Source organism: Equus asinus, chromosome 13, assembly GCF_041296235.1.
Source record: "Equus asinus isolate D_3611 breed Donkey chromosome 13, EquAss-T2T_v2, whole genome shotgun sequence".
Lineage (NCBI taxonomy): Eukaryota > Metazoa > Chordata > Mammalia > Perissodactyla > Equidae > Equus > Equus asinus.
Window position 1 is genome coordinate 37,580,746 of NC_091802.1, and position 22,228 is coordinate 37,602,973.

Below are 22,228 nucleotides of genomic sequence, written 5' to 3' on the forward strand. Positions count from 1 at the left end.
CCGCCCGCCGGGGTCCGCCGGCTCCTCCGCGCCTTTCTCTCCGCTCTCCGCGCTGCCGGCAACCTGGAATCTTCTCCGGAGGCAGAGAAAGAGAGAAAGAAGAAAAACATTTTGGGGGGAGGTTATTTCGTTTCCTGCATTTAGGCACTGGTACCTCCATTCAAAATACGGGAGTGTTTCAGGGGACCTGGGAAATATGGGGGGAATTTTGTTGTTGTTTTTGTCCAAAACACTCCCTAATGGAGGATGGCATCTCAGCCGCTAGACCTGCGGAGCTGGTTTTTAGTACTTATTCGATTGTAAGCCCTGGATTATTTAAATTTAAAGAACGGGCATCCGGCCAGAAAGGGGTAGAGGGTTGGAGGGGAAGTGTGTCTTAAGAGAAGCTGTTGAATTTGAATTTGTAAGAAAAATGCCCTTAAACCTGCAGTTTCCCCCATTAATGACCTCAGAAGCCCCTGGAGAGCACATGAGTTGTGACAGGGAACCCGGGCATTCGGGCATTTGGGCGGGAGAGGCCAGAATCCGGCTTTACCCGCCTCCAAATTCTGGGGTGTGGAGGCGAGAATCCGCTTGCTAGACTGTCCGCCTTGGCCTCCATCCGGGCCACCGTTCCTCCTGGGGGGCAAAAACTAGGCCCTAGGGGATCTAGGGCCCCCACACCCGCAATGCTACAAGCCTCACAGGTAGGGGTCCCGCCATCTATAGGGCTGGGAACGAGGGCGGCGTGCAGAGGCGGAGAGGGGCGCTGAAGCTTTCATTTTGCCCTGATGTAAATGGCAAGTCTGGACACCGCATGCTGCTTCCGACTCACCCCCAAATTGTCTTAGAATGGTCCCTGTGTGGAGGATTTGGGGTGAATTTTTACTAGAAGAGCGAGGAGAGCTCCTTCGAGAATAGGGAGGTTCCGAAAAGGAGACCCTTCCCAGCTGAACCCTTGTGGCTCCTCCGCCTGATTCCCTTGCACCCCAAATCTCAGCCCTTCTCTGCATGGGGTTTCCCCAAAAAGCGAGAAGGAGAAGAAAAGAAGATGGCGACTGAGAAAAGGGTTGCTGGTGGAGCAGCCATGAAGAAATGCAATAAATTCCTTGTTGTTTTATGAAAATTTACAACTTTGTGATAGAAGTTTATGAGTGGTTGAATCCGCCGATTGGCCGGCGCCGGTCATGTGGCCGGGCGGTCGTGAACATGAACTTTTTATCATTTCCCTGGTGGTTATAATGCAGCATTCTTTTGGACACCACACCTAGGTCGGAGCACTGTCGTCCTTCAGGGCTCCAGCCTCTTGATATTTTTATACTTCAGTATCAGCTCGATAAAGCAAAAGAGAGAGGGGGGGAGAGGAAAAGAGAGAGAGAGAGGGCAGGAGGGGTGGGAATTACACAAAAGAGAGAACCAAAAATAATTTTAATTTCTAAGTTAATTTGCTTGCTGATCTGGGATTTTAGTCATCATGGAGGGTAAATGGACAATCTGCCCAGGACCGCAGCCTGATACCATTTTTCAAAGCCAGAACTTACTCCATTTTCTATGCAAATATCAGAAAATCGAAACACCCTCTCTCCCAAGTCAGAGAAGGGGAAGCGACGGCTCTCAGGTTGGGACAATATTATCGGGAAGATGAAGACGAAACCGAACGCTCTTTTTTTCCCCTCCTTCCTCCCCACCCCTTTCAACCGGAGGAAAAAAATCCCAAGGTCTGCAAAGGTAAGGGAGATTCTACAATTCTCTTCTTATTCTTTTGCATCAATTTTATAGGGGGTGGGGCTTGGGTTTGTCTCCCTCCCCCACTCCAAGACGGGGCCGAACCCCACCTCTGGGCGCTATAGGGAGAGGCTTCCCAGGATATTCGGTGACCGAGAGAAGGGTGGCTGCTTCCTGGAGGGGGAGCCAAGGCAGGGAAGACGGGAAGAGGAACCGAAAGGGGACACAGAGGCGAGCTCTAAGTCGCCTTTTTAAGCTGGGAGGAGAGGCTCAAGCGAAGGGGCTGTGAAAGAGAGGATGGGGGTGTCTGGGCTTCTGGGCGCCCGCAGAAGCCGGTTGCTATGGCCTCCGTGGTTTGCGCCCCCTCCCCCTCCCCCTCCCACCATCCTTCCCTTGTCCCGGCCGCCCCCAGTTGCCCCGCGCAGTTCTCTTGCCCGGTGAGGGTATCAGCGATTTCCCAGCAGCATTGGCACGAGGGGCGGTGGCGCTGGAGGGAGTCCTGGTCTCTGGAGGGCCTAGGCTGGCGAGGGCGAGGAGTAGGCTAGAGAGACACAGAAAGAACAATTCACAGAGAAATGCTCATTATCTCCCTGCGGAGGAGATATTTCTGAAATTAAAGGGTAGTGGGTGGAGGCACCCAAATCGAGCAAGACCCCCCCAGGAAGCCTGCTTGAGAATGCCCAGGTCTCTCACCACTTGCACAGGAGGAAGCCTCGCTCTGCAGGGAGACAATTTTGTGGTTTTGACGCGGTAGGTTACAACGTGTTGGCTTCTGTGTAATATTGATTCTATTACTTGTGTTTTATTGGTATGGGGTGTGTGGATTTCGGTGGAGGAGAAAACTGCCATGTGTGTATCTGACGTGAAATCATTTCAAACTTTCTTGTGTGTGGCGATTGTGAAGAAGCTGTTTAGAGTGTTGTTGTTTTAGGCTTGTAAACAAAAACAAGAATTTAAAAAAAAAAATTAAGGGACCTGACGGCGTGCAGACTGGAAAGCTGCCTGGCGCTGAGCTCAGACAGCTAGTCCTGTCCCTCCGGCGCCTGATTTCATTCCCTAGCCAGACCTCCTGAGGGGGGAGGCGGAGAAGAACCATTTTGGGCGGGAGACAGATCCCTCAAGTAGCTGATGGGGTGGAAAGAAGGCGAAAGCCGCGAGGTGAAGACTTAAAAATAGAGTGAGAGGGTTTCTGGGGAATCTTCCAGCCTAGAAATAAGCGATTTTGGGCACGGAGGACAGGAAAGACTGATTTAGTTTGCACAAATAGGTGACTGCTTTTCTCTGTTTAAAGACCAGAGCATTCAGCCTCGGGCATCTGGTTGCCCAGGGATGGCAGGGTCTGGGGTGTGTGGGGGTATGTTGGCTCTCTCAGTCTTGAGCTGGGAAGACAGCGACGCAGCCACTTGTGGCACAGGAGGGGGCCCCTGGAGGCACAGGTAGATGACCTGAAAGCAGGCCCGCACTTGGTGCCTGGAGGAACCCCTTGGCTGCGTAGCGAGAGAAGTTCTCGGCCAGCACCCACGGCACTCGGAGCCTATTCTCAAAGGAAAAATCCCACAAACCAACCCAGACTAAAGGTCTTTTTCTCCTGGAGTCTTTGCGGGGTATAAATCATCCCTTAGTATGCTCTGACCCAAATTATGCGGTTTGCTGCCATCTACCGTCCGTTCGGAGACATGCGGCTTCCGCGCCGCGAGCCCCGCGTCGCTGCTGAACCGCGCCCGACGCCTGGAGCCCGGGCCGCTCAGGTTTGGCGGGATATTCGGGGGGATTTCAGGCCCGGATTGTCGCTTTCCGCTGGATCTTGGTTCCCGATCGCCCGCGTGTGGATTAGAGAACAAGTATCCCTCTCGTCCGCCCTCTCCATCCCAGCTCCCAACCTGGCGACTGGCTGAGGAAGCGGCTTTTTCCAGGGCTTATTTAAAGAGAACTAGTACTGCATCCCGCGGGCAGGGGGCCCTGAATCAAAGGGTTGGGGGATCAGAGCCGTGAGCCCTTCCTCCCCCGCAACCCAGGCGGGAGAGGGGATCATCCGGGCCGCTCGAGAGATCCGAGGCCAAGGCTGTTCGAGGTTTATTTGGTTTTCTTCTCGGCCAAGGGAGGGGGCCGGCAGGGGAGTTGCCGGCCTCAGCAGTTCCACTCGGTTGTCAAAAGACAAACCGGGTCTGTTTTCTCCGGGTTGGCTGGTGGGTCTTGCCAGTTCCTTGGCCGGTGAGTCCTCGATGAAGGAATCGAGCCGAGTTTTCTGGAAACTGTTGGTGTCTGCAAGTGAGTGTGGGTCCCCTCCCCCATTCTCGATCGTTTCAGGCGAAATCGACACAAACATGCTTTGCGAAAAAAATTGAGAGTGGGAGTGGGAATCAATCATTAGGGAACCAAACCATTGTTATTTCCGTTCCTGCCGGACCCCTCACACCCGCTTAACTCGACCGCTTTCCCAGAAGGGGGTGGCGAGGGCGGGGTGCGCGCCTCTGCTGCCGCCTTTGAATATTGGCCCCTGTCTCACGGGTTACTGATTAGCTCGGGCTTTCAAGCCGCAGGAGGAAGCTCTGGCCGCTCCTTTCAAGGTGCTGTGGCCCCAGTTCCTGGGCGGGGGCTCCAGGAAATTGCCTGTGGTGCCAGGCAAGCTGAGGTGTTACTAGGGTCTGGCCCGGAGCTGCCGAAGTCCAGGGGCCCGGCGGTGCTGGGGGCAAACGCTCCGGTGTCTGCCCCACGTCTTCGGCGCCTCCTGAGTCTGGGCCGCAGGAGCAGCCTTTTCAGCTTTTCTGCAGCGAGAGTGACTTTCTGGCGGCTAGAAGGCTCGGCCCCAGCGCGGGAGGCCCCGAGGGAGCGCACCCCGAAAGTCTTGGGCCGCTCGGAGATTTTTTCTTATGGGTAATCCGAAAGACAGGTAGGGAGGGGAAGGCAGCTGGTAGACAGGGTTGAAATACTTGAGGCTCTGCTCCAGGGTGCCCCTGGACCCAGGGGAGGAACCGGGAGAGCGAGCCGCGCCACCGCCCACTCCCCCCTCAAGATCACAGACTATGCCGTTCATTTGCATAATGGAAATGAGGTCTTTGTAAGCAGCTTTGGACCGGACAATTTCAAGCCAATGTCCCATCTAAACAGCTCCCAGAGGTTGGGAGCAGCCACACTGCTCCCTCTGGGAATATTATGTTCCCCAAACCCAGAGTCCAGGGCAAGAACTAGGGTGAGATATTTTAAGTCGCCCCACCCCAGCCAGAGTTGAGAGTGAGGAAGGGAAAGGTGCCCACAACCCAAAGAGCTGGGGGTGGGGGCAGCTCTGTAGCCAGAGGAAATGGGAAGCCTGGACAATGTCTCAGTCCTCCTCCCCTCCATCCATATACAGAGACCCCTCCCTGAGGTTACCCAGACAGGAGAGTTTTACTCCTGAGCCGAATACAACTTGGATATTTCCCCGGGAGCGGGAATGTGTGTGCAGCCACAGGACCGCAGACCCGAAGTACAGAAAATTAGAATTATAAATCCCGCCTGTGGGGTTTCTGTATAATCCTTCTGTTGTGTACTCAGACTCAGTACACATTTAGATCCACCTCTCCATACACACTTCCTCATTGAGGCAGGGAGAGACACCCCAGACCGGCAGACAGCCGTGCCTGCTGTGTATTTACATATTCCCCCTTGGAGACAGACAGACGGCGGTGGACCGAGCCACAGACAGATTCGTAGAGACCAGGCTCCAGAAACCAGGCGGCCTCTGGCCGGGCCCTGCCTGCCTGCTCTTTCTCCCAAACAAACGGATCAGACGAATAAACGCTCATAAATACCTCTGGGCTTAGATAAGAGCGATGAGGCGCTATTTCCTTTCATGCCGGACTCCAGGCGCCCAGGCCCTGCCTTTGCGGCTCCGTCTTATGACAGGCAACCTGCAGAGGTGAGGTTAATTTGGGGCAGCAACTCTAAGGGTAAGGTGATTTTTGTGCTTCTATCCCAGAGGAAGCCTCCCTCCCTCACCGCATCTTACTTTGTCCAGACTCCACAGGAAAGCCCACTCAGTCCAGTCCTAGGATGGGGATATTGTGGCCAGGGAGGAGGCAGGGAGGGCTGAGGCCCAAGGCCCAGCCTCAGTGGCAGGGAGAAGGGAGGTGCACATGGGCACTTTCTCCACCTTGCTCCCCTGCCCAAATATTCCCCATTCCTCTCTAGGAGTGGGCCCAATCTCAGCTAGAATGGAGCGTTTATGATCCTCCATCATTAGGAGGCTTGAGTTTATTTTCTTAAATCTTGATAACCCCCCCCCCCCCAGAGGTGGGCTAGGAAGTGGTCACTGGGATATCCAGGGATCGCCACTTGGCCATGAAGCTGCAGCCTAGAATTTGTCCTCAATTCAGGGAACCTTGCAGGCCACTTTACAACCAACCAAGTTTCCATCCTTGGTCACCAATCTCAGCCCTCCACCACTTTCCCTAGTGTTTTGTGCTGTCTTCAGTGGGTAGAGGTGGCTCATAAAAAGGAATCCAAAGAACAAGGCAGAGGAGGGTCAGTCTAGCCCTTTCATCATCCGACTTTGTCTCATACCCTGAACCATTCCTGGCCCCAGGTCTGGAGGTTCTCACTCTTTAGTGCCCGGCCTCCACATGCATATTAGAATGTTGAAAATACGTTGTGGCTCAGTCTTCCAGCCTGGCTTCAATGCTCATTTTCCTTAGGTGAGAGAGGGAGAGTGAGCACTGGAGAGAGGGAGCCAGAGACATACACTCTCTCTCACACCCAAGCTTGTAGGGCAGCAAAGCTGGTGATACAAACATGGGGTGTCGGAGGGATTGTAGAGATGCTGAGAGACAGACAGAAGGGTGGTGAGCATCTGGAGAGGGGATGCAGGCTGATAGTTGTAAACTGCCTGCTGAGTCCCCAGGAGGACCCAAACATCCCTCCCTCAATTATAAAACTAAAGCAAAATCAAGTCTTGGAAAATTAATTTTAAAAAGAACTGCCAGCTTCTGGAGAGACCTAGAAAAGGAGTGCGAGCACCTCTCTTTCCGGTGGTCTCTGATTGCCTCAGGTATCAGGAGGGTTTGAGGACCCCAAATTGGAGAAGGAACAGTTTCCTCCCCGGATTCACTTACTGAGACAGTCTTGATTTCTATGAATCTGTAGCCCAGAACACTCGTGTCTTCTGGGGTAGGAGGTGGGGGTCCAGTGAGGATTGCAGACAGGAGAGGGATCAGACAAACCGAGGCTGGGGGATGCCCCTCACTCCTGTCCATATCCCTAAGTGAGAAGCCAGCTAGTCTGCTTCCCCAGTGCCCCTTCCCGTGCCAAGAGCGAGCAGTACATACTAGAACCAGGCGGGGTGTCTTGGGCAGCGGCAGCCTTAGTCTTCCAAGAAGCTCCTAGCCTAGCTGCAGAGCCAAAGGGAGAGGCTTGGGCTCAGACCCTCTTTCCATTTCCCGGCCTCTGGGTCCTCTGAGCAGCAGGCTCTGGCCTGCCCCTCAGACCATAAGAGTTGTGGAGAAGCAGGAAGAATAGACCTCGGCTTGGAGGAGACAGTAGATCTGAGAAGCAGGAAAAACGGTTCTCAAAACCTAAGAAAGAGTGTTTCTTCTTTAGCTTCTCTTTCTGAAAACGATGCCATTAGTGGAGAACTCTTCTTCCCTCTACTAATACAAAACCGGAGAAATAAACCTTCTCCTTTAGTCCTTTCCTAACGAGATTAAGATTCGAGATTCAGGCACATTTACCCACCCTTCCCTCGAGGGAATGGGGCTCGAGCAACGCAGGGGTTAACTTTTCTGAAAACACAATTAACTTTTTCCTATCCTGCGTGGGGAGGGGAGGGATATATTTATTTAATCACTGGGGGATGGGGTGGTCTCCATCCAAATGCTTCCTCCTCCCGCAAAGGCACAGACGCGTCCTTCGCAGATCCTACGTAGGTGGAATAGGACGTGTCGTGTTGTTGGGGAGAGACAGAAAGGAGAAGGAGAAGAAGGAGGAAAAAAAAGGTTGATAGGTTTGTGCGCGGGTCCCTCGTGCGGGCTGCGCTCCTCCTGGGTGCTATTTGACAATTCCTGCTTCTGCCATTGGTCAGTGTTGGATCAGATGGTTGTATTTCCTTCTGGCCCTCACTGGCACCTCGCCATCCCCCCTCAGCTAAAACCCAATCTCAGATATACTACTAATAGGCGCGGCGCTCGGACTATAAAACACAACAAATCATAAAGCCGGCGAAGCAGCAGCGGCCGCGCGCCTCCCCTCCCAATGAGTTCCTATTTCGTGAACTCCACCTTCCCCGTCACTCTGGCCAGCGGGCAGGAGTCCTTCCTGGGCCAGCTACCGCTCTACTCGTCGGGCTATGCGGACCCGCTGAGGCACTACCCCGCGCCCTATGGGCCCGGGCCCGGCCAGGACAAGGGCTTTGCCTCTTCCTCCTATTACCCGCCGGCTGGCGGCGGCTACGGCCGAGCGGCGCCCTGCGACTACGGGCCGGCGCCGGCCTTCTACCGCGAGAAGGAGTCGGCCTGCGCGCTCTCGGGCGCCGACGAGCCGCCCCCGTTCCACCCCGAGCCGCGGAAGTCCGACTGTGCGCAGGACAAGAGCGTGTTCGGCGAGACCGAGGAGCAGAAGTGCTCCACTCCGGTCTACCCCTGGATGCAGCGGATGAATTCGTGCAACAGTGAGTGAGACTTCTCGCCCTCGCCCAGACCCCCGCGGGTCTCCACCTCCGGGAGACAGGACTAGGAAGGCTTCCCCGCCCCCCCCTTCTCCCCCAGGGTGCTAGGTGGGCGTCTCAGTGAGGAGCCGAGAGGAGATTGGGCGCCTGCACTGGGTCTCCCGCTCTGTCCTTTCGCCCTCAGGAGTTACAAAGTTTGCAAAGTCCCAGCTGCACTCGGAGCCAGGGGGAGCGAGTGGGCTCTCTGGGAGTATCAGGCCAGAGCGGGATTCCGGGTCAGGGAAGGGGGCAGGGGCTGCTGTCACGGGCTTGCCTTTCCCTTGGCGCCCCCAGCCCTGGTCGGGTCCCCCACCCAAAGACTCTTCCCTTAAAAACGGAGTGCGTCATGGGAAGGGGGCGGCGTGACGCTGGCAGAGACTTGAGTCTGTCCCGGACTGTGTTTCCCTGGGGGTCGGGGGCTGGGGAAAGATGAGGCACCAGGAAAGGGGTGGTAGTCAGAGGAGGGAGGGAGAATAAGGGGAAGAAAGAGAGAGGGAGCGGGCCGAGGGGGAGACAGGGAGAAGCAGGCGCCTGAGTCTCAGGTTGGATTATTTGTCGGCCTTAAGTCCCAAATTGATGTCCATTAGAAGGACACGAAAGTGAGGAGCCGTTAATGCCGACTATGGATCGATCCAAGTCATTACGGATTAAGGGCCGGAATCTATCATAGGGTGGTAGCGGAACCAGATGGATGGAAAGAAAAGATGCGGCTAGGAAGAGACACACCTGGCCAGTACTTCCCCAGCCCCTCCCCTTAGGCTCAGGTGGGATTTTAAACTGCTCCTCCCATCCCCCCATCGAGAGTCTAGACTGGAGGCGCAGGCCTGGGAGACCCGGAGGGAATCTGGAGGGGGCGCTGGAGGAGTGAGGAGGGGCAGGGAACCAGAGAGTGGAGGGCATCCCGAGACAGGCTGGAGTCCGTGTTTGAGGGTTGAGTGGGGGAGGGGGGCTCTGGCCCTGGTGACCCCAGGCCTCAGCATCTCCTTTCTGCGTAACAGGTTCCTCCTTTGGGCCCAGCGGCCGCCGTGGCCGCCAGACTTACACCCGCTACCAGACCCTGGAGCTGGAGAAGGAGTTTCACTACAATCGCTACCTGACCCGGCGGCGGCGCATCGAGATCGCGCACGCCCTGTGCCTGACTGAGCGGCAGATCAAGATCTGGTTCCAGAACCGGCGCATGAAGTGGAAAAAGGAGAGCAAACTGCTCAGCGCGTCTCAGCTCAGTGCCGAGGAGGAGGAAGAAAAACCAGCCGAATGAAGGCGCTGGAAAGGGAGGGGGAACGTGTAAGGGAGAGGCCTGTGGGGCATCGAGAGCCCGGTGGAGGCTCTGCGGGTGGGGGCGCCCGGGGACCTGCTCTCCAGCGCAAGACAGGCGGGGCCCAGCGCTCTCCTGGACGCCCCCCACCCGCAGAGCTCTAGCTGGGGGCTGGGAGGCCGTGCCGCCTGAGCCCACCCAGCAGCCCGCTCACCCCCTCCAACCCGGTGGAACCCGCCTCCGCCCGATCAGGCTCCCCGTGAGAACTGAGGACCGAACTCACTTGGTGTTTCCTGGAAGCAGAGCAAAATACTCTTGTCCGTGTCGCGTCTCATTTCGTCCATGTCCCCCGTGCACGGTTCAATGGTAGATTCGCAGTCCCCTCAGCGGGGGCCTCGAAGACTCCCTGACCCCAGACCTCTCTCCCACCCCCTCCCCAAAGCCACTGGAAGGAGCACATACTACCTAGAAGTAAGAAGAGGAGCCTCAGAAGAAAACAAAGTTCTATTTTATTAATTTTCTATGTGTTGTGTTTGTAGTCTTGTCTTAGCTCTGGACGTGAAATACTTCGGTAATAATATTAATATTAATAATAATAATAATAATAAAGACGTAAAAACTCGCCGCTCAGTCACCTCTGCTCCTCCCCTGCCACTCCCCCGCCCTCACGCCACCCCATCGTCCCCGTGCCGGAAGCTCTGCAGCAAAAGCAGGAGCCCTGGTCGGCCCAGCGGGCCGACAAGACTCGGAAGTTACAGTTGAGATAAAGGCTGGAGCGGTCCCGCCCCGGCTCCAGCGCCGCGCCTCCCCGGTGCTGAGGCTCAGAACCGTTTCTCCCGGTGCAGACTTGGGGGACGGAGAAGGCCATTTCCCCTCTTATTCTCTAGCATTTCCTCGTTTGTCCGTGGCAGGAGGGCCACCATCGAGGCCCCCTCGCCTGGAGCTCCTGCAGAGACTGAGCCAGGCGGGTCTCCGGCTTTTCTGTCCTCGCGCTCGCGGAGGCCCACGGCCTTTGGCCTGTCCACATGGCCTGATCTCCGCCGGCCTTGGCACTCATCTCCGGGCCTGTGGCTCCGGAGACTAAAGCGGGGCCACTGGCTATCTCTTGGCCCGCAGCTGGAGGTTCCAGGCGCCCCTTCCTGCCTCAAGCAGGAGCTCAGCGACAAGTAGGGGAATGCGAGACCGCCGCCAGGCGCAGGGCGAAGGGCACGACTTTCCCCTGCTCCTTGGAGACCTGAAGACAGGAGGCCAGGTGATGAGGCGGTGTGGCCATCCCCTCAACGAAAAACGACCCATTCTCTCCCCACCCCCACCCTCACCCAGGCGGCATGCTGCGGACACTGTTTTCCTTTCTTCCTCCTCCCTCTCTCTCCCTTTTTTATTTTTAAAGAAAATAGCCGCCCTGCAGAAGGGCCCCCGCTGCGTTGGTCTCGGGCCGCCCAGCGCGCTCAGGAAGGCGCCGCCGGCCCTCGGAACCCCTTCCCGGGAAGGCGTGGGCTGCCGGGCGGATCCTGAAACTGCCCAGCCGCCAGCGCGGGCTCTCGCGTGGGGCCTCCCGATGCAAGAGCAGTCATCTGGCAGGAGGGACGGGGTCCTGCCTTGATGTCAACCCTCTGAACCACGTTTCCATCTAAACCCCAGCCGCTGACGCGGTCGCCGCCACCTTTTTCCCCCGCGACTAGGCCGCTTAGCTGCAGCCCTGCTCATCCTCTGGGGTCCCTGTCTTGCTCTGTCATTCCCTGGGCCTGGCTAAGGATGGGGAGGAGGTCAAGAAGAGGATTCCAAACTTCTCTGGGGCCCAGAAGTGAAAGCTTCTCCTTCGAACCCCTGGCCCCGCCGTGCCGGCTGGGCCTGGACGCCTTGGCTGGGCCACTGCAGCCTGGTTATGAAGCAGGCCAGGCCGAGCTCGCGGGGGATCCCCGTTGCAACCATTGTTTTTCACACACATCTTCCAACCCTCCTCCCCATTTCCGCCCCCAACTCGGAGACTTACAAAGCCCGAGTAAGGGAAAAGCAACTCAATCTTTGATCATCTCATCCAGAGTTAAAATAATGACAGGGAGAAGGACACAAATAGACTAACTCCACTCCCAAGAAGGTGGTTAAAGGCTCAAGAGGGTCCCTCCTCTAAAAGACTCAACCCTGCTGGTGAGCCTAGGCCGGGTTTCTTTCTCGCCCGGCGGTTGCAGGGACCCAACAGGAAGGCAGCCGTCGCCGCCATGGCGGTCTGCGGCCCGCGCTCCCGCCAATCGCCGGGAGGTGGCGCGCTCTGCTCAGAGGCCGCCGCCAACCTTCTCCCTGTTTCTCCCCCTTCTCCTTTTTTCCCCCTCTCTCGGAGGCTCGCATTGAATCGGCCCTAACGATTCTCGGATCGTCATTATTTGTAACCATAGAGCATGAATTACCTCTTGAGGTCATCAGCGAGAATTTACGACTGGTCAACAAAAGCACGTGATTCCCTAACGCCCCCCCATCCCCCTTCCAACCCCCCCCCCCATATTTGGCCGCATACATAGCAAAACGAAGTACAGTGCATCGCTATAATTCATTAATACATCATAAATCGTGAAGCACAGGGTTATAACGACCACGATCCACAAATCAAGCCCTCCAAAATCACCCAAATGAGCTCGTACTTTGTAAACTCCTTCTCGGGGCGTTATCCAAATGGCCCGGACTATCAGTTGCTAAATTATGGCAGTGGCAGCTCTCTGAGCGGCTCTTACAGGGATCCCGCTGCCATGCACACCGGCTCTTACGGCTACAATTACAATGGGATGGACCTCAGCGTCAACCGCTCCTCGGCCTCCTCCAGCCACTTTGGGGCGGTGGGCGAGAGCTCGCGCGCCTTCCCCGCGCCCGCCCAGGAGCCCCGCTTCAGGCAAGCGGCGTCGAGCTGCTCCCTGTCCTCGCCCGAGTCCCTGCCCTGCACCAACGGCGACAGCCACGGCACCAAGCCCTCTGCTTCGTCCCCCTCCGACCAGGCGACCCCGGCCAGCTCCAGCGCCAATTTCACCGAAATAGACGAGGCCAGCGCGTCCTCGGAGCCTGAGGAAGCGGCGAGCCAGCTAAGCAGCCCGAGCCTAGCCCGGGCACAGCCAGAGCCCATGGCCACCTCCACAGCCGCGCCCGAGGGGCAGACTCCGCAGATATTCCCCTGGATGAGGAAGCTTCATATCAGCCATGGTAATTCTTGCTCTCGCTCCCTTTTTTTGTCTTCTCGGCTTTCCTTCTCTGCGTTTGGGGGGGGGGGGTGCGGGTGCCAGGAGAGCTTGGCTTTTCCTCAAATAGAGATTTATTTTTTCCAGAGAGGGAGAAATCTCTAAGAGGGTCCTCATAGCCCGGGGGGGGGGGGGTGGAGAGAGAAAGGTCTTTAGCTGGGGGGCTGGGAAGGAGTATTTTAATAATTTGTTCCCAGATTCGGCTTAGGTTTTATTCGCCCAGCTGTCCTAGCTTTTGGATGAAGGATGGGGTTTATATAACATGGGGAAGGTTCCTGCTTACCCCCGAAATTTTGAGACTGCCGCTAGCAAAGGAGGGGCCAGCAGTAAAACGAGCTTTCCAGGGCAAAAGTGCAGCCCCTCTCCTCCCTCCCGGGGCGAGCGGCCGCCTGAGCCCAGCGAAGGGTGAGGCACAGGGAGGGAGCGAGAGACAAAGCCGGGCGCATTCGCTGCCGGCAGAAGTGGGGGCTGTAGGAGAAGGGGGTGCAGAAAGCAAGCTTGAAGGCGGGCGTCTGGAGTGGGGAGGATTGGAGCTGCGGTGAGCTGGGTGCTGGGGACGCCTGGGTCCTGCTCCACGCCCCCCTCCCACCCAGTGCCCCCTCCCTTAACCGGAATAACGTTGCCTCGCGGCTCTACTCTATCTGCTCCAGATATGACCGGGCCTGACGGGAAAAGGGCCCGGACCGCGTACACCCGCTACCAGACCCTGGAGCTGGAGAAGGAGTTCCACTTCAACCGCTACCTGACGCGGCGGCGGCGCATCGAGATCGCCCACGCGCTCTGCCTGTCCGAGCGCCAAATCAAGATATGGTTCCAGAACCGGCGCATGAAGTGGAAGAAAGACAACAAACTGAAAAGTATGAGCCTGGCTACAGCCGGCAGCGCCTTCCAGCCCTGAGCCTGCCGGGAGGAGCCCTGGGCGGCCCAAGAGCCCGCGCCGCCCCCAGCCTGGCCCCTCCAAGCCTCCCCACGCTGCCGCTGCCCCCTGGGGACCGGTCCCACGAGCCTGCCTCGCCCCGGCCTTGTGTTACGATTTTTCGTTTGGTCTTAGGTCTTCCTGTGGCTCCCTCTCTCTTGGACTGGTTAATCTTGTTATTATTGTTAATAATAATGGTAATTATTTTCCCTCCATGGTCCCCACTCCCCTCCGCTCGCCCCAAATCCGCCAGTGTTTCTGAATGTTCGTGTCTGTGGTTGCACTCCTTCCCCCAGGAAAAAAAAGAAACTCGCATGTTTAATGTGAACTCTCCCCTCCCCATCTGTGTTCTAACTTATTTATAAAAGGATGATCGCTGTATTTTGAGTTTCAGCTTGAAACTTCTCTAAGGGGCAGCAGTTGAGGTGGGGTAGTGCCGCAGCGCCGGGCCCAGCTGAGCTAGCCTCCGAGATGGAGTCCATGACTGTGTCTGTTTCCACCCTCCTCCCTCCCTGCTCCCCAGGCCCAAGTCTCCCAGTGGCTTGGTTCTGGGGTGGAAAGGGGCCAGGGAGGGCCAAAGAGGTGATGTTGAGAAGAGGGAAGGTAAAATAGTGAGATTTAACTTCCTGCCGCCTGGGGAGGCCTTGCAGGGCCTGGTCTGGGAGTGTACGGAAACAAAAATAATCCTCAGTGTAAAATGTCTTGTGTATTTCTCTGTGAATCCGTGGGTCTGGCATAGAGGGCCCAAAGCTTGTACATATGGGGATAGTCTGGGTCAGACCCATCCCCTCCCCCCTACCCATTTCGCTTCCAAGACCATTTGTAGTGAGTGAGTGGATGCTGTGCTCCGTGTGAAATCTGTCTTTGCCGGGCCTGTCTCAGTGATTCGCTTTTGGTATTTGTTTGTAGCTTTCCTTGAAGTCAAATAAATGTCTCCCCTACTCCACTGCCCTTCCACTCGTCTTTTCTCTGGCGGCCTGCCTCTCCCATCACCAGGCACACCCTAGACCATTCTTGATAGATCTGGGGTGTAAGGAAGGGAAAGCAGGAGGCTTACCAGCAGCCCCTCACAGCCGCCCAAGTCCCTGCTTGGCCAGCAGTGCTTGGGCCAGGGTACAGGCTTTCATGCCTGGGGGGCTGAGAGACCCAGAAACCCCCTGTGGGGCTAGAGCTGGGGCCAAGGAAGGCTAAGCTGGATGCAACCCTGGCCTTCCACCAGCCAGCCAGAAAAGCCTCTGGAAACCTCTTCAGGGAAAGTATTTGGGCCTAAGACCTGAGCAGGAGGCCCTGGCCTTTCGGGCTTGGCACAGGCCTGCCCAGTCCTGCTGTCCCCTGCTCCAAATCCCAATTCAGCTCTGCCACCCACTAAGGCAAAAAAAATTGTAAAAATCTGCTTGATTTCAAAGATTTCCTCTCATCTTTAGTTTTCTCTACACTTATCAGGGGCTCCCTCTCTCCAGGGGCCCAACTGACCTTCCCTCTTGATTATGAGCTGGGGTCCCTCCTGGAAGACCCCTGGTTTCCCCTCCAGCCAGACTGGCCCAGGGCCAGGGCCCAGTCCTTCTCCATCCAAGTCAGCCTCCACCCTGAGCGCAAGAGTCAAGTCTGGACACTTACCCGGTCAATCCCTTCCAGCTTGGCCCAACTTCTTACAGGACCTGGGGGGAGGGGGAGCTGGTGAGGAGGCAGCCGAGGGTCGTGGAGGTTCTACTGGGCCCTACTTTCCCCTCACCCCTTGACTTTGTTCCCCTTTGTCCATAGCAAACTATCCCAAAAGTCGCTATGACATTTAGATGTCAAATGGATAGGGGTTTTATCTCGAAGTTAGATCGTAAAAATCGCCGAGAAGTCAGACAGATACCCCTCACTGGCTCGAGAAAGTCACGTGAGGTCCATAAAGTTAGTTTTATGGTTTTGGGGAGTTGACACCGCGCGGTATATTTCACATTCTCCAGAATGTTAAGTGACACTTTAACTGCTTGCTGTGGTGGGGAAGGGGGCAGAGGTAGGTGAGCGCTCTCCTAGCCCAGAAGGCGGTGGCGGCAGCCCAGGCCCAGCACGCCCGCAGTAAGTCGCTTCCAGCTTTTGCTTTTTCCCCTTGCAATTTTGGGGCTTGGGACTGGGGAAGGAAATCTTGCCTCCGGCAGGGCTGTAGGATAATAAATAGGGGAAATTCAGTCTGCTTTTTGCACCAAGTTCTGACAAGCTGGGTGTCGGAAGTGGGGGCACTCGGTTTGATAAGGCCTCAGCAGCTAGGGTGCCTGGTTTTTATTTGCTGGAGTGTCTGGTTCTTTGTGGGGGAAAGGGCTTGTGTGGGTTCCTTCAGTGCCCTTGGAAATTTAGGGGACAAGAAGGAGGGGCGTTTACTGCTGAAAGAAGGGCCCCTTGTGGGGGGCCACTTCACTGCTGGATATCTTCAGACAGACATCTCCCACCCCAGAAAGAAAGTTTATGACATTCATTTGTCAGGGGGGTGTGGGGGCGCGCCGCTGGGCACTTTTATCTGGATACATCTGAGCTGAGAAAAAGTACCGTGAAGGCTAACGCAGCTGCTGGGGGCTGCCTTGTGCGGGGCACTCTCTGGTTTTCAGATCTTTGAACCTCATGAAAGGGGGTACCTCCAATTCTGCATGGCTTCATCAGGGTTATCCAGAATGGGTAGTGCGGCACCTCTGCACGCAACTTCAGCCTGTGGGTCCCAAGCCAATCCCTCTGCTAGGCTCTAAGTAGGGTCCTGAGGTCAGAGTGGGGAGCGGAGAGAGGGGGGCAGTCCCTCAAATCCAAAACCTAAATCCTGGCCGGGAGTATGGGGAAAGGGAGAGCTTCTTCCCTTGTGTAGAGTTAGATATTTAAGTAGAACCCTGGCAATCCCTCCATAAATGAAACTTGCTCAAGAACACAGACCCCCAACTGTCGGGAGGGAAAAAAGGGACTCAGGAGCTGAGAGAGAAAATTAAAAAGGTGCTCTCTTTCTTCTCTCCTTTCCTCCTCTCTCCCCACCAGACCCTTAAAAGCCCCTTTGTTTTGTGGTACCACAAACCAGAGGGATTTCATTATTTGACCCCCAGGGGATCTGTTATTTTCTAAGGATGTTACCCTTCTAAAAAACCAGAGGCCTCTTCACCAAATTGATCCCCCAATTTTAAGACCCATGGGGTCAACCACCCTGTCAGTCCTGCTTTTGCCAGCCCGCCATCTCTTGAGTTAGTTTACCAATTCCTGCGGATAGCCCCTGGAATTGGACATGTGGCACCTTAAGGGGCTTCTGATCTTTGATCACGGGGAGGGGCACAAGATTCCCTCCTTTTCCCACTGAAGGACATCTTGGCACTCTCTCCCTCACTCTCCTGTAGCCGCTCTCTGTTTCCTGAGCTCTTCAAACCCTTCCAGGCCTGACTTACAGGAGACCCTTCACAGGCTTTGAGAGCAAGAGGACAGAAAGCTTGGGGTCCTCACCCTGATTGGAAGGCACATCTCCCCAAGAATGATAGGGCCTTTGTATTCCTTGGAAAGGAGACTCTGCTCAGCTCCCAAAGGATTCCCAGCACCACTTAAAATACTAGTAAATTTTGGAGGCATAACTTCTACAGGCTTCCACTCTGGACAAGGCAAGCGAGTTGAGTGAGGTGCAGAGGAAGAGTGCCCCAGGGGCAGAATCAGACCTGAGACCTCCTGGGAAACCCCATTCCTATTGTGCCCCTGGCCTCCCTCTCTCAGAAACCTCAGATTACCAGGCCTGCCCTTGAAGATTTTTCTGCCTCCACTCATGTCAATTCTGCAAACTCTGATAGTGTGTGGGGTGACCCGGGGACATCTGCTGGGCATATCTAGACAGATTTTCCGGAATGTTGAAGAGCAGCCCCGGGTGGGGGTGCCCACTTCCGCCGTGGATGCCAAAACCCTTGGAGGGTCTCCTCCTGCTCTAAGCAGACCCTGGAGAAGATGCTCTAGCTGGGCTTTCATCTTCTTTGCTTCAGCTTCTCTGGGCAAAGGTCTCCCTTGAACCCCAACAAGGACGCATTAGGTGAGGGGATGAGCGGCGCGGTGCGAAGGGATTTCTCGTGCAAAGGAACTCTCTCCTCTGCCGCAGACCTGCACCCTCCCCTCCCGTCTTCCCAAAGATATTCTCTCGGACTCCCGGATTCCAGGCTGGGTCCAGGCCTCCATCCTCTGAGCTACAGGCCAGCACCCTCTGACCAGATCCTTAAGCCCATCGGCCCATCCGTCTACCCTCAACCTGAGGCAGGGACAAGGAGGCAGGCGGCCGATGGAGATTCAGGAGGCAGTTTCCCTTTTCCTTCTGAAGCCAGCCTGATCACGACTCAGTGGACAATTTGATCTTGATTTTTTTTGTTTTATTTGGTTATTTTTTGTTTTGTTTTGTTTCTGCGTGGCCGCCGGGTGGGAGGAAGTATAAAGAAGTGTAAACAGGAAAGCCAGCGGGGCCTGGAGTTCCAAGCGTCCATATTTCATCGGCTTCCTCTCCATAACTGCCGCGGGGACACTTAACCCTTCCCTGGCTGTGAGAACGTATTCACTGGGGGCTAGTGGGGCAGGGTGTGGGGGCCGGAAGCAAGTAGAAACTCTTCTCCAGGCCTGGTTCCTTTATCCCCAGGGTCTGGATGCTGGGGCAGGAGGATTCAGAGCAAGGGAGAAGACAGACCAGATGGCTCAGCAGAACCCCCAAACTCAGTCCCTTCCAGGACGACAGGAGAAGGCTGTAGCCTGCATGGGCTTCCCAGTGTGGGGACCAACACAGCCAGCCAAGGAGGAGAGGGCTGGCAGGAACCTGTCCCCTCTTTTAGGGGAAAGCCCACTGATCACTCTCTCCATTTTCGGAGTTTCTCAGAGTAATCAGATTTTGAGGCTGGGATCTGCCCACAGCGGGATTTATCGATTGCTGCGGCGCTGTTACACATCCATATTAATTAACCCAGACACCGCCTGGAAACCGAGCTGTTTGGGGAGGGGGAGGGGAGAAACAGGACCCCTTAAGGAGAATGGACTTTTCTCCCTAAGCGCCCCAGGGGTGCAGGTTGGAGAGTCGCTCCCTAGAAGAATCACGTGGGCCTCCCCAGCTCAAAGTCCCTCGACTTCTGAGCAGGAGTAAGCGTGACTTACTCTCCACAGCGGGACTCGGTGCGCGAGTCTCCTAGAGGTGGAATAAAACACCTCCAGGACTCTTCCTTGTCAGAGTTAGATTACCCCAGCCCTTCGGGGGATGGATCTGGTGGATGTTCCCAGCACGACCTTTCTCGAGGGGTTAACACCTCCTCCCCACCTTCCTTTCAACTTCCCCAAGGTAGAAGCTTTTTATGATTTTCCGGCTTGTTTGGTTTTAGTGTTTGTTGGTGGTTGTAGCGTTGGTCTTCCCCTTCCTCCCACCCTTCCCTCCAAAAAGTGATTAAAATCTGTTAAAGGATTTAATTAAGAGAATTAAATGAAAAGGAAGGAGGCGCAAATGAGTTGGGGGAAAAACCCACACCAAAGCTATTCGCAACGATTAAATCGCCATTTTAACCATATAATGGAGTTTGCATCCTGAAAGGGGAAATCAACGCTCATATCTCATCAATAATTCATAGAGTCCGGGATCACGCAGAGGTCAGCAGACGGGGCCCTGAGCGTTGGCCTGCTTGGGGCTCCGAGCGGCTGCCGCATATATTACCCTCCGGCCACACCGCGGCCACCTCCACCACTCCCAGCCCAGGGCATGGGGCATGCCGACAGGTTTAGGCGGATTTTTCATTCTTTCTTTTGTTGAATTTACTGAGACCAGTTTGCGGGCTCCAAGAGGAAGTGGGGAATTTAGGGGACTGGAGAGGATTGGACTTCGGGCAATTCGAGAGCTGCTGGACCCGAATATCATCACCATCCCAAGTTTTAATCTCTCTCTTCCCCCTCTTTCTTCTTTTCTTTATGTTTTAGGCATCTTCTGATCTCTCTTCTCCCCAGATTTCCTCTTGGAGAGGAAAATGCTCTCTCTGCAGCATCCTCTAGCTTCTCCTCCCTGGAAAAGGCTCCCAGGCTGCCCAGCCGTGCTCTGGCCTTGCTCTCCCGAGTGGGTTCGGGCTGAGCCCCGATCGCTGCGGCCTCGGCGCCGCCCGCGTCTGGCTTTGGTTGCAGGGATCCCTGACCTCAGAGCCTTGTGGGGTAGGGATGGAGGCATCTAGGGAGGAAAGGTACCTCGCAGGCCCCAGTCAAGCTTGCCTAGCCAAGAGATGACCCAGGCCAGGGGGAAAGGAAGGGCTGAGCCTGGGAAGCAGCATTTAGGAGAGAAGTGAAGGGAAAGTCCCAGCATGTGGGAACGTCTCCGCTTCAGAGCTTGGAGGCACCAGAGAGGATAATACCTATAGATCAGAGCTCCTGCGGCCCGTTCCATTCTCCTTCTCTCTCTCTGTCTCTTTAATGAGCTCCCTTTTCTGTTTTCCAGCTCCCAAGGGCCCCTAGGAAAGAAGAACAAACGCTTCCCTGTGAAAGGTGGGGGCCTGGGAAGCGATATTTGGGTACAAGGGAAACCGAAAGAGCGCAGGTCATCGGCGCGGCCGCTGCGCTGGCCGGGAGGCAGAGGCTGTAACGTCCCGAAGCTGCCAGTAGAGTCCGCCTTAGACCAAGTTCACAGCCAGGCTGGGGCCTCCGAGGCGCCAGCGAGCGGCCGCGCAAAGTGGCCCCGGGTCCGCTGGGCCTTGCATGGTCTCGACACGGAGCGCTCTCCCGAGCCCTAGGGGGGTCTATGGCCCCCTCCGCTCCCAAGGAACCCTTGCTCCAAGCTCTTTCCGCTCTTCAGCCCAGAAACACCCTTGTCCAGGTCATGCTACCCATTCTACCGCTCCTCACACGTCCCCTTGCGCAGCAATGGCGGCCCCACCCTGGGGGACAAGAATAGAGAGGAGTGGGCGGTCAAACGCTCTTCCAGGCATCCTAACACGACAGACCGGTGAAAATGCAGCAAGTGGGGTCAATGCAGAAAGTGGGGTTGGTGTCTTTTCCAAGGAGTTATTTAATAATCAAAAGACCCCTCTTGCCCAGGTCTAAGGCCCTTAGTTGGGGGGAGAAAGGACCGCGTGTAGGAGGGAGGGGTAGGGAAGGCGTTTTGCGCTTGGGTTTCTCCAGCCGGCGCAGCGGAATGAGACTCTGGGCGGTAAGGCCAGTGTTATTGCCGGAGGGGTCGCGAAGTTGGAGGGTCAAAAGTTTACCGCGTGCGTGAGCGTCTAGTGGCGGGGGCGGGGTGGGAGAGGGGAGGACGCTGTGTGTGTGAAGCTAGGACAGAGCGAGCACGGGATGCTCGAGGTAAGGAAGAGTTGTGGGGTCGGGGAGTGGGGGAACACCACTGGGGCGGGGGAGAGGTAGACATCTGGGGAAGGAGAAACTGAGGGAGGAAGAAACCTTTCTCCAAAAAACCGCGTTGGTGCCGTGGGGAGCTGCACCAAAGAGAGCGCTGCGGGCATGGCGAATCTTGTGCGCAATTTTCTCCCCCAAAGATAACCTTTGAGTCACCACATAAAATTTAATTAAAACCTACCCAGCCGCACACATTTAAAAAAATCCAATTACCCACACGTCCTTGCAGGACGTTTGCTGGGGCCAAAGAAGGCTTCCAAGGTGAAGGCCTGATTCTCACCAACATCAGCACCACCGTGCTTCCCCTAAAGGGGTCGAACTGCTGCCTCCCCCAACTCCCTTCCCCCAGGCAGGCCTGCTTTTCAGGGACTCCTCACCCCCAGGCTGGGTCCAGGCAGCAGGAGTCCATGACCATGAGCCCAGACTGGAGGGTTTCTAAACTTCCATCCCTCTTTCCAAATTGCTTAGGTTTAAGAACTTGGATATTGAAAGAAGGTAGGCTTGTTCATACTCTCTTTCCCAGACCTCCACTTGTATGTTCATCCAGAATCCCTCTCTTCCTCTTTAAAGAGGAGGGACGGGAAACGAGGAGGAAAAATACCGAATGGCCTCATAGAGATTTTTTTAACTGGAGTTGAAACAGGCGACCTGAAATGAACCTCGAATCCATGCATTGAGCTTAGCTCTTAAGTAAAATGCTTTAGAGAGACTATAATTATAACACCAGGGCATATGCCTACTTTGGGTCTTTAAATGACTGTTGCATTATGAGATGCCATCATAGTCTCTTCCAAGCATTTAACAAAGAGGTGTGCTGTGGGTGTGCTGTGGTTTGTCCTGCCAGAATAGAGAGAACCTGAGAGTTTTCACAAAGACGCCTTTTAAATATAGCCAGAAGAAACAACGATTTCATGTCAAATTTTGAATCAATATGACCCCAGTTTTTGACCTAACCAACTGGATGTGGGTCTCCATTTCTATTCAATCTTCAGGCAAATTTCGCTGGAGAGTCAGGCCAGGAAGGAATTCCTGGGGCCCAGAGGAGGTAGAGGTGAAAACCTGAACTGGAGGAATCTGTCTCCTTCTGTTCCCCCTCAGTCTCTTTTCCCTCCATTCCA

The 22,228-nt window shown here is 55.6% G+C and overlaps 2 protein-coding genes across 3 annotated transcripts; both read left to right on the forward strand.

Annotated features, from left to right (window-relative positions):
• The first annotated feature begins 1,567 nt into the window (after positions 1-1,567).
• On the forward strand, positions 1,568-12,010 carry HOXB6 (homeobox B6). Of its 2 annotated transcripts, none has more exons than XM_070483081.1 (3): positions 1,568-1,707; positions 7,819-8,341; positions 9,376-12,009. In XM_070483081.1, exons 2-3 carry the CDS (start codon positions 7,927-7,929, stop codon positions 9,633-9,635), a joined length of 675 nt encoding a protein of 224 aa, XP_070339182.1. In that variant the 5' UTR covers positions 1,568-1,707; positions 7,819-7,926; the 3' UTR covers positions 9,636-12,009. The 2 variants fall into 2 exon arrangements, with proteins under 2 accessions (XP_070339182.1, XP_070339183.1); XM_070483082.1 differs by having other exon boundaries at positions 1,569-1,707; positions 7,851-8,341; positions 9,376-12,010.
• Positions 12,011-12,199: 189 nt separating this feature from the next.
• Positions 12,200-14,715, forward strand: HOXB5 (homeobox B5). Its single transcript, XM_014833630.3, has 2 exons — positions 12,200-12,818; positions 13,504-14,715. The coding sequence occupies exons 1-2, from the start codon at positions 12,257-12,259 to the stop codon at positions 13,749-13,751; spliced, it is 810 nt and encodes a 269-aa protein (XP_014689116.1). The 5' UTR covers positions 12,200-12,256; the 3' UTR covers positions 13,752-14,715.
• The last annotated feature ends 7,513 nt before the right edge of the window (positions 14,716-22,228 follow it).

What these genes read in the sequence shown, in the direction of transcription:
- HOXB6 (XM_070483081.1), top strand. Translation starts at nt 7,927, where the DNA reads ATGAGTTCCTATTTCGTGAACTCCACCTTCCCCGTCACTCTGGCCAGC. An exon ending in GCGGATGAATTCGTGCAACA is followed by an intron (nt 8,342 to 9,375) that starts GTGAGTGAGACT and finishes TCTGCGTAACAG; the next exon opens with GTTCCTCCTTTGGGCCCAGC.
- HOXB5 (XM_014833630.3), top strand. Translation starts at nt 12,257, where the DNA reads ATGAGCTCGTACTTTGTAAACTCCTTCTCGGGGCGTTATCCAAATGGC. An exon ending in GAAGCTTCATATCAGCCATG is followed by an intron (nt 12,819 to 13,503) that starts GTAATTCTTGCT and finishes TATCTGCTCCAG; the next exon opens with ATATGACCGGGCCTGACGGG.